Source organism: Nerophis ophidion, linkage group LG24 (genome assembly GCF_033978795.1).
Source record: "Nerophis ophidion isolate RoL-2023_Sa linkage group LG24, RoL_Noph_v1.0, whole genome shotgun sequence".
Taxonomy (NCBI): domain Eukaryota; kingdom Metazoa; phylum Chordata; class Actinopteri; order Syngnathiformes; family Syngnathidae; genus Nerophis; species Nerophis ophidion.
In genome coordinates, this window is record NC_084634.1 from 18,853,959 (window position 1) to 18,865,594 (window position 11,636).

The 11,636-nt window shown below is 41.6% G+C and overlaps 1 protein-coding gene and 1 long non-coding RNA gene across 3 annotated transcripts in view; one reads left to right on the forward strand and one right to left on the reverse strand.

Annotated features, from left to right (window-relative positions):
* The window catches only part of LOC133542204 (uncharacterized), a 185,422-nt gene that overhangs the window by 86,625 nt on the left and 87,161 nt on the right, over positions 1–11,636 (reverse strand). The gene's annotated exons all lie outside the window — the stretch shown is intronic.
* The window catches only part of dusp10 (dual specificity phosphatase 10), a 35,491-nt gene that overhangs the window by 7,827 nt on the left and 16,028 nt on the right, over positions 1–11,636 (forward strand). Inside the window, exon 2 of the mRNA XM_061886098.1 lies at positions 2,260–3,074. Coding sequence (XP_061742082.1) covers positions 2,306–3,074 — 769 coding nt within the window. The 5' untranslated portion in view covers positions 2,260–2,305. The remainder of the gene's footprint in view (positions 1–2,259; positions 3,075–11,636) is intronic.

Here is an 11,636-nt window from a genome sequence, read left to right on the forward strand (position 1 = left end):
GGGCATATTTAGTATCAATAGCTAACAACACACATAGCTAATGCACACGTTACCTACGAGCATAGTTTATATCATTAGCTAACCACACACAAAGTTTATTTCAGGGGTTTTTAACCTTTTTTTACCTTCGGACCAAACTTTTTCACTACGGAGGGGGCCGGGACCAACTCAAAATTAGTAATCTTACTCTTCATTTCAATCGCATTCAATAATTATATCTAACCAACTGTACTCAAAGTTTAACAGGATACACCTTGTCAAATTGTATGAAAGTGCGGGTTAATCAAAGATTATTATCAAAGCTTAGGTCAGGCTGATTGTAAAAATATATACTAATCAAATATATTGCAAAACAAGCAACTAATTAAAAAAAAAAAAAGAAAGATAAATTGATGTAATTACGCAGTGCTAAAATTAATTCTTACTAAATTAATAATATATAATAATATACACCACTTTTACACCACAAGTGGTGTAAAAGTGTATTACAACAGCTGCTGCCCAAACAGACTACAGCTGGGAAAGAGATATTTTTTGGGGCCTGACCCTATTGTTTAGAAACAATTGTTTCACGGTGGAAAAGGGGTTAGTGCGTCTGCCTCACAATACAAAGGTCCTGAGTCGTCAGGGTTCAATCCCGGGCTCGGGATCTTTCTGTGTGGAGTTTGCATGCCCTCCCCGTGAATGCGTGGGTTCCCTCCGGGTACTCCGGCTTCCTCCCACTTCCAAAGACATGCACCTGGGGATAGGTTGATTGGCAACATTGTCTATCTGTGTTGGCCCTGCGATGAGGTATCGACTTGTCCATGGTGTACACCGCCTTCCGCCCGATTGTAGCTGAGGTAAGCACCAGCGCCCCACGCGACCCCTAAGGGAATAAGCGGTAGAAATGGATGGATAGATGAATGTTTATATCATTAGCTAACAATACACATAGCTAATGTTTACGTGCATGTTACTTACGAGTGTAGTTGATATCATTAGCTAAAAACACAAAAAGCTAATGTCTGTGTGTGTGTTACTTATGAGCGTAGTTTATATCATTGGTAAACAATGCAAAAAGCTAATGTTTGTGCGCGTGTTACTTATGAGTGTAGTTGATATCATTAGCTAACAACACACAAAGCTAATGTCTGCGCTGGTGTTTCTTATGAGCGTAGTTTATGTCATTAACTAACAACACACAGAGCTAATGTTTGTACAGAGCTAATGTTTGTGCGCATGTTACTTATGAGCATAGTTTGTATCATTAGCTAACAACCCACAAAGCTAATGCCTGTGCTGGTGTTACTCATGAGCGTAGTTTATGTCATTAACTAACAACACACAGCGCTAATGTCTGTGCTCGTGTTACTTATGAGCATTGTTTTTATCATTAGCCAACAACGCACAAAGCTAATGTTTGCGCGTGTTATTTACTAGCGTAGTTTATATCATTAGCCAACAACATACAAAGTTAATGCGTGTGTTACTTATTAGTAAAGTTATATCATTAGCTTACAACACACAACGCTAATGTCTGTGCTAATGTTAAGAGCGTAGTTAATATAATTAGTAAAGAACATACAAAGCTAATGCGCGTGTGTTACTTATTAGCGAATTTATACCATTAGCTAACAACCATACTTGCCAACCTTGAGACCTCCGAATTCGGGAGATGGGGGGGCTGTGTTCGGTGGTAGCAAGGGTGTATATTTGAGCATCCCAGAAGAGTTAGTGCTGCAAGGGATCTGGGTATTTGATCTGTTGTGTTATGGTGCGGATGTTCTCCTGAAATGTGTTTGTCTTTCTTGTTTGGTGTGGGTTCACAGTGTGGCGCATATTTGTAACCGTGTTAAAGTTGTTTATACGGCCACCCTCAGTGTGAGCTGTATGGCTGTTGACCAAGTATGATTGCATTCGCATACTGTAAGTATTTCTGCAAAAGCCACATTGATTACATGACTGGACTGACACACTGTTTGTATGGAGTAATAGCAGATGTGACAACAGGTTGTAGAAAACTTTAAAAGCGGTGCTTTTAAGGCACGCCCCCAATAATGTTGTCCGTTTGGAATTCGGGAGGATGGTTGCCCCGAGAGATTTTCGGGAGGGGCACTGACAATCGTGAGTCTCCCGGAAAAATTGGGAGGGTTGGCAAGTATGGCTAACAACACACCCAGCTAATGTTTGTGTGTACAACACTGCAACCCTTTGATGAACCAAATTCTAAAAATGTTGGACGACAAAGTATAAAAACATTTGTCTCTCCGGTTTCAGAGCGGCGTGTTGAGTTCTCCGTAAACGTCCAGCCCTCGGCCTCCCCATGCCTCCATCTCCTCTCGACGACAGAATTGTGGTGGCGCTGCCAAGGCCGATCCGACCTCAGGAACTCCAACTGCGACTGGACACCAGCTACCTGGACTCCATCGCCTCCACCAGCAGCGACGAGACGGTCATTAGCACCACGGTGGTGAAGATCCGGGCGACGGCTAATCTTGTGACGTATATGCCCTCATCCAAGGGTTCCACGCGCTCCTTGTCGTGCGGATGCAGCAGTGCCAGCTGCTGCTCGGTCACCACCTACGAGAAGGACAGCCCGAGCCTGAACCACGGTCAGGTGAGCGCCAGCAGCCCCAACCTCAGCTATGCCGGGCCCCCCATGCTCAGCAACCACGAAGCATTAAGCGCCACCAGCTTCGCCCCGGGCACCGCCTCCTCCCTGAGACTAATCCACCCAAATGAGCTGGCCAAGCGGATGACCTGCTGCCCCATGGGCCACCCCATTGGGCCCGTGCCGGTCATCATCGACTGCCGCGCCTTCACGGAGTACAACACGAGCCACATCCGGGGGGCGGCGCACATCAACTGCTCCGACAAGATCAGCCGGCGGCGGCTGCAGCAGGGAAAGATCACCGTCTTGGACCTCATCTCCTGCCGGGAGGGCAAGGACCCACTTAAGGGCATCTTCTCCAAAGATATCGTGGTCTACGACGAGAGCACCACGGATCCCAACCGGCTTGGGCCCTCGCAGCCCCTCCACGTGGTCCTGGAGTCGCTGAGGAGGGAGGGCAAGGACCCCATCATTCTCAAAGGTGAGGGCGTTTACGGCTTAGGCAGCACACGAGGGCGGGGAAAATGCACTAAATCACGGCAGCTGTTCCAGGAGCAAGGAGCGCGTTAGCATCGGTAGGCACTTTTAGTGGCACCCGTATAAGGCCGTTAGGGCAGGGGCGCCCAACGTCCGCAGTTAACTTTTTAAAGGCCCGCCGCACATTCTAAAAATACCAATAAAAACATCAAAAAGGGGAATAAAAGAGCAAACAAGTAAATGGTAACGAGAAAAAGTTGCTATGACAACTGTAATATAAATAGGGGTGCACAAAAAATGTATCCACATCCCCAATTTAAATCTATTCATCCATCCATCCATTTTCTACCGCTTGTCCCTTTTGAGGTAGTGGGGGGTGCTGGAACCTATCTCAGCTGCATTTGGGCGGAAGGCACGGTGCACCCTGGACAAGTCGCCATCTCATCACAGGCCCAACACAGGTAGACAGCTATCCATCCATCCATTTATTACCGATTGTGCCTTTTGGGTTGGCGGGGGGGTGCTGGAGCCTATCTCAGCTACATTCGGGCAGAAGGCGATGTGCACCCTGGACATGTCGCTACCTCATCGCAGGGCCAACACTGATAGACAGACAACATTCACACTCACATTCACACACTAGGGACCATTTAGTGTTGCCAATCAACCTATCCCCAGGTGCATGTTTTTTGGGTAGACAGCTAGTGCCATCTTATTACAACAATGCTGTTAGTTTATTCAATATTAAAACTGCATTATGTGTAACGGATAGTTGGCATAGCGAGGGATGCGTCGGCAAGAACACAACAAAAGGTAAGAAATAAAGTATATATTTAACTCAAAACAGGCTGGAACAAAAACACTGGTGCTAATAGAAAAAGGTAAACAAATGGCGTTAGCATGGAGGCTAGGAATAACAAACGAAACACAAAATACTTGGCATGAAGGAACAAAAGAGGTAAAACAACACAATAGCATGAGAGCTAAGAAAAAGTGAAGGCGTAGCGTGTAAGCTAGCGCGAATATATAAATAGAGTAGTCGTCACTGTTGCACGTAGGCAAATTAGGAACCCTGCCAGAACTAACAAAAGGGGCGAGCTTAAATAAGGAAGGTGATTAGTAAGTGCAGGGACTGTGAGTAGCAGGTGAAAACAATATGAAACCATGGTGACAGACTAAACAGGAACTAAGGAGGTCAAACTACAAAACGTGATATAGAAAAGGAACAATAAACAAGAATATGTAAAGATCCGAGCAGCGGATCGCAACATTATGAGCTTTACTATACACAGCCTAATGTTTTACTGTAGCAGATGCTTCTACGTACATTAAATCGGGTATGCAAGCTATCCATCCATCCATGCATCCATTTTTTACCGCTGGTCCCTTTTGGGGTGGCGGGGGATGCTGGAGCCTATCTCAGCTGCATTTGGGCGGAAGGCGTGTACACCCTGGACAAGTCGCCACCTCATCACATGGCCAACACAGCTAGACAGACAACATTCACACTCACATTCACACACTAGCGACCATTTAGTGTTGCCAATCAACCTTTCCCCAGGTGCATGTTTTTTGGGTAGACAGCTAGTGCCATCTTATTACAACATTGTTGTTAGTTTATTCAATGTTAAAACTGCATTATAAGCTTTACTACACACGGCCTAATGTTTTGCTGTAGCAGATGCTTCTAAATACATTAAATCGGGTTTGCAAGCTATCCATCCTTTCATCAATTTTCTACCGCTGGTCCCTTTTGGGGTGGCAAGGAATGCTGAAACCTATCTCAGCTGCATTCAGGCGAAAGGCGGCTTACACCCTGGACAAGTCGCCACCTCATCACATGGCCAACACAGACAGACAACATTCACACTCAAATCCAGACACCAGGGCCCATTCAGTGTTGCCAATCAACCTATCCCCAAGAGCATGTCTTTTGGGTAGACAGCTAGTGCCATCTTATTACAACAATGCAGTTAGTTTATTCAATGTAAAAACTGCATTACAAGCTTTAGTATACACGTATAATGTTTTACTGTACAGATGCTTCTAACTACATTAAATCGAGTATTTAAGCTAATTGTCCACAAAATACAAACATTTTCAAATTTTGTTTTGATAATTTGTCATTTCTGGCAACACGGACCAGAACAAAAGGTATGAAAATATGAGAGAACGGTAAAGTATCCTCTTAATACATTATTCAAGTCAATTCTAAATTGTGTGTACATTCCAATATGAAACCAGGAGGCATTTATTTGAGGTGCTGCCTGTTTTCGGAGAAAATTTAAAAAATATGATCTGATTGCTGATTGCATTAACCCACTGATACGTTTGTCAATTCAATATGTCAAGATTATGTAACTTCAGAGGTGTTCTTCCAATCCTGATGCTTGTGCAATCCTAATAATTCTCAAAAATCCCCAAAATACATCTCTCTCTCTCTCTCTCTCTATATATATATATATATATATATATACATAATTTTTTTTTTTCAAGGGAAACTTCACTTTTTTTGCAACTTTGCCTATCTTTAAAAACAGTGGTCACCCACCTTTTTGAGCCCAAGATCCCTAGTCTCTACCAAAAACCAAAGCAATAACTACTAGGGACAGCGTGGCGCAGTGGTAAAGTGGCCGTGCGCAACCAGAGGTTCCCTGGTTCAATCCCCACCTAGCACCAACCTCGTCACATCCGTTGTGTCCTGAGCAAGAAAAGCGCTATACAAGTACAACCCATTTATCAGTTATTTACTCCTACGTCAACTATATATTTATATATGTATAATAGTGTTGTCCCGATACCAATATTTTTGTACCGGTACCAAAATGCATTTCGATAATTTTTGGTACTTTGATACTTTTATAAATAAAAGGGGACCACAAAAATTGCATTATTGGCTTTATTTCAACAAAAAATCTTAAGGTACATTAAACATGTTTATTATTTAAATGTTGTCCTTAAATAAAATAGTGAACATACGTCTTTTAGTAGTAAGTAAGCAAACATCCATCCATCCATTTTCTATCGCTTGTCTTTTTTGGGGTCGAGGGGGGTGCTAGAGCCTATTTCAGCTGCATCCGGGCGGTAGGCGGGGTACACCCTGGACAAGTCGAAGGCTCCTAATTTAGCTGCTGATGTATTCAGTAACATATTGTGTCATTTATCATTCTATTACTTTGTCAACATTAATCGACTTGTTTATTTACTGTTAATATCTGCTCACTTTCTCTTTTAACATGTTCTATCTACGCTTCTGTTGAAATGTAATAATCACTTATTCATCTGTTGTTCGATACTTTACATTAGTTTTGGATGATACCACAAATTTGGGTATCAATCTGATACCAAGTCGTTACAGGATCATACATCGGTCATATTCAAAGTCCTGAAAGCACCTCTTCCTGAGGGCGTTCCAGTGTTATCGCTTTACTTTTATCGTTTGTTTTTAGGCCAACATGTGTCCTTTCTCCATTTTCCGTCTACACACTATGTCTGCTTGTAAGTACTCAGTGGTTGTGCGTTGCCGAACATGCTCCTCTGGCCGTAAACCAGTAATGTCACAACGTGACGACAACGACGGGGGCCGGTACTTTTTGGAGGCGGTATAGTACTGAATATGATTCATTAGTATCGCGGTATTATACTAATACCGGTATACCATACAACCCTGATATATGTATGTATATATATACATATATTAAAAACATTTGTTTTGTAATGACAAAGCTTTGTGGTTTTATTATTGGCTGATGTCAACATTTTTTATTTTTTTCCTCATTCTGCTTCTTGCCCTTTTCCCAATTTTTGCTGGTGTTTTTTGTCATGTGCCAAGGGCCAATGACAAACGAGTCACAGGCCACGGACGGCCCCTGTGCAGCCCTTTGGGTCACATATGGGAGACGAGTCTGCGTACTTCAGCGCTGGAAATAGTAAAATCAGCTGTTCCCCTTGCGGGTTTTACCTGTGTGATAAAGAGGGGACAAACAGGGAAGTCCTTCTCATGCCGCTTTGTTTTAGCATATATTACTGCTTCTGCACACGTAAGTGTTCACTTTGTATGTAAATCAACACAAAATCCGTACATTGGAGCAATGTTCACGGACTCTAATATTTGGCTTGTTAGCTTCCTGCTGCAGGCGAGCAATGATAATGATGATGATGACAGTCGGCTGCGTGACCAACAGACGGGCCACTCGCCTTTACGGAACCTTACAGTTTGTGGAAGACGTGGCAGAACGTCCACCAGAATACCGCGTTGCTGGAGAGAGTAGGCCGGTTTATTGCTACCCAGAACGTGTGGGCGCCTTTTTTAATGATGCGTCCCCGAAACGCAAGTCCTCGTATGCAGGAAGAGTTGTTTGATGTCGGATGCAAGAAAATGTCCTATGCGTTGCAACAGTCAGCCTTAATACATTGTTTGTGAGACAAGCGGGTGAAGTGTGCCGCCATGCTCAGAGGGTGTGGCCGCGGTGTCGAGAGAGTCTGAATTTGAGGCTGAAGAGGAAGAGGCAAGGAGGTTAAAATTTTGGTCACTCTCTGTATGGAGGTGTTACTGATGTTACCAATGCATTATTTTTTTTCTAATATTTTCGCGATCGACCGGTAGTGTTCCCAAAGATCGACTGACGACCCCTGGTTTGCAATCATTATGAGAGACAAGAAGACGGAAGTATTTAAAAAAATGTTTATTCTAAATAGATAAAAGTCCGGTTCCAATGGAGTCAACGGGAGTTTCTCTATTCAGCCCATAAAGCCCTCTGAATAATTGTACAGAAAGCACCAATAATATTCAATTTAAATTTTGTGTCCTGAATATTAACCAAGTTCAGCCATATTGTTATTATAATAAACAGACAAACTATTTGTAGCAACGCCGTGATCCCAGAGAGCTAACTAGCTTACGCTGCTAAATTGACATCATCAGCTGGTGAATCTTAAAGTTTATTTTAGATCATAAATCATGCCTTTCATCTTGCTAGCAAAAGGATGAGGACATAACCCAACAAGTTGGTCAACTTTTGTATCCAATTTAGACCCAGAAACGGCAAAAAAGACACGAAAAGTCGCTTCTTTTGAACCCTCTTTTTTTTCTCCGCAAGGATTAAATTAATTCTTCATCCAAACAGGAATATATCAACAACCTATCAGCCGGTATTCCAGTGACAGCAGACCTTATAAAGTGTTTATTTTGTTATGATTGTTGGCTCTCATGTCCACAGTGAGTAGTAATCAGTTATGTTGTCGAAGGAAAAAGCAAAATTTGTGGTGCGTTTCATAAATTAATGTTTGCCTAAAATTAGCAAAATACGTATATATGACATTATTATTATGTGCCTGTTACCACATTACATATTTACTTACAACATGTACAAAACCCAAAACCAGTGAAGTTGGCACATAGTGTAATTCGTAAATAAAAACAAAATACAATGATTTGCAAATCCTTTTCAACCTATATTCAATTAATTAGACTGCAAAGACAAGATATTTAATGTTCGAACTGAAATATTACCTCATTTGAAATTTGATGGCTGCAAGATGTTTCAAAAAAGCTGGCACAAGTGGCAAAAACGAGTGAGAAAGTTGAAAAATGCTCATCAACCACTTATTTGGAACATCTCACAAGTAAACAAGCTAATTGGGAACAGGTGGGTGTCATGATTGGGTATTTAAGCAGCTTTTATGAAATGCTTAGTCATTCACAAACAAGGATGGGATGAGGGGTCACCATTTTGTGAAAAAATGAGTGAGCAAATTGATTAAGAACAACATTTCTCAGACACCCGCGATCCCAAAAAGGGAATAAGCGGTAGAAAATGGATGGATTTTTCAGACAGCATTCGCAAAGAACCATCTGCTTTCCGTAATGTCACCAAAAGGTTCCGAGAATCTGGACAAATCACTGCAAGTAAGTGGCAATGCCTGTGACCTGTGCTCCCTCAGGCGGTACTGCTTCAAAAAGCAACAGCGTGTAAAGGATATCACCACATGGGCTCAGGAACACTTTGAAAACTACTGTTAGTAACTACAGTTGGTCGCTACATCTGTAAGTGCAAGTTAAAACTCTACTATGCAAAGCGGAAGCTATTTATGAACACCCAGAAACGGCGCTGGCTTCGCTGGCTACAGGCTCATCTAAGATGGACTGATGCGAAGTGGAAAAGTGTTCCGTGGTCCGACGAGTCCACATTTCAAATTGTTTTTGGAAACTGTGGACGTCGTGTCCTCCGGACCAAAGAGGAAAAGAACCATCCGGATTGTTCTAAGCTCAAAGTTCAAAAGCCAGCTTCTGTGATGGTATGGGGGTGTATTAGTGCCCAAGACTTGGGTAACTTACACATCTGTGAAGGCAGCATTAACGCTAAATGGTACAAACAGGTTTTGGAGCAACATATGCCATCCAAGCAACGGTATCATGGATGCCCGTGCTTTTTTTCAGCAAGATAATGCCAAGCACATTCTGCACTTGTAACAACAGCATGGCTTCGTAGTAAAAGAGTGCGGGTACTAGACTGGCCTGGCTGTAGTCCAGACCTGTCTCCACTGGAAATGTGTGGCGTTTTATGAAGAGTAAAATATGACAACTTAACTGTACATCAAGCTAGAGTGGGATAGAATTCCACCTGAAAACTTAAATAATTGGTCTCCTCAGTTCCCAAATGTTTACTGAGTGTTGTTAAAAGGAAAGGCCATGACACACATTGGTAAAATGCCCCTGTGCCAACATTTTTTGCAATGTGTTGTTGCCATAAAATTCTAAGTTAATGATTATTTGCTAAATAAAATTACCTTATTTTTTGGACTATCAGGCGCACTTAAAATCCTTTCATTTTCTCAAAACTTGACAGTGCGCCTTATAACTCGGTGCGCTTAATGTACGGCATACGTCTGGTTCTGCTTACGACCTTGAAGCAACTTTATTTAGTACATGGTATAATGATAAGTGTGACCAGTAGATGGCAGTCATACATAAGAGATATGTGTAGTGCAATATGATAGCAGTAAACAACACCAAACCTTTAAACGCTCCATTGACATTATAGAACAATACACACAGCGCTCAAAAATCTGTCAAAATGTTTTTAGTATGACTTCGGTAAGCTATAAAGTCACAAACTTGATGGATTGTTGGCGTATTAAACATACGAGTATTATTATGGTGTGTGTGTATAAGGACCGCAAAATGGCACCTATTAGCAGACATTACCTGGCGTTTTTTTTCCGCAATATTAAGCAAAACCAACTTTTCCTACCTTGTGGTACCTGCTGATCTGTATTTGGGATCTGCATAAGTGCTGAAAATGTGCGTGCATCCGCAATTGTAGTCCCTGACGACACCGTAGTCATAAGCTTCTTTTTTTCTCTACCTTCTTATGGGACATTCATCCTCCGCTAATGCCATTTCTAAAATAAAGTAGCGTAAAGTTCTTACTCATATCTGTCAGTAGACTAGCTATCATAGCGCTAAAATCTCTCGTGCAGGGGTCTCAAATTCAATTTACCTGGGCGCCACTGGATGCAGAAACTGGGTGAGGCTGGGCCGCAAGAAAAGATTTCTTAAAAAATCTAACATGAACTTTTTAATGAATTCACCTTCTATGAATGCTTTCCCGCCCTAGCAACATACTTGCCAATCCTCACGATTTTTCCGGGAGACTCCTGAATTTCAGTGCACCTCTAGACAATCTACTAGTGCAACCATTCTCCCAATTTTTTCCCAATTTTCACCCGGCCGACATTATTAAGGGCTACCGGGACTGCACTGCCTTTAACGTCCTCTACAAAAGTGGTTCTCAACCTTTTTTCAGTGATGTGCCCCCTGTGAACATTTTTTTTAATTCAAGTACACCCTAATCAGAGCAAAGTATTTTTGGTTGAAAAAAAGAGATAAAGAAGTAAAATACAGCACTATGTCATCAGTTTCTGATTTATTAAATTGTATAACTGCAAAATATTGCTCATTTGTAGTGGTCTTTCTTGAACTATTTGGAAAAAAAGATATAAAAATAACTAAAAAACTTGTTGAAAAATAAAGTGATTCAATTATAAATAAAGATTTCTACACATTGAAGTATTCAACTTAAAGTGCCCTCTTTGGGGATTGTAATAGAGATCCATCTGGATTCATGAACTTCATTCTAAACATTTCTTCACAAAAAAATAAATCTTTAACATCAATATTTATGGAACATAAATAGCCAAACATGCAGTTTGGCTAATGAAGATGAAGTCTAATAAACAACAACGCCTTTTTAGTTCAGTACAACAGTTTGGCCAACAAAAATAAAGAGTGACACCTCTCACATGAAATACACAATCTTCACAGCCAGCGTTCAATTCGATGAGATGACTAAACATTTTAACTAGCATTGATGTTATTTGAACACTGGTACAGTTTGCAGTTAAATAAAGGACAAGTGAACATCCCAGTAAACAAACAAAAGACTTTATAAACGATTTGTGATAATGTTCACAACACATCAACTGCTGCACGTTTCCTCACGTCATTAAATCTCTGTCACAACAGCTGATGGACGCTTGTATTGAGAAAATAAAAGACATCAAA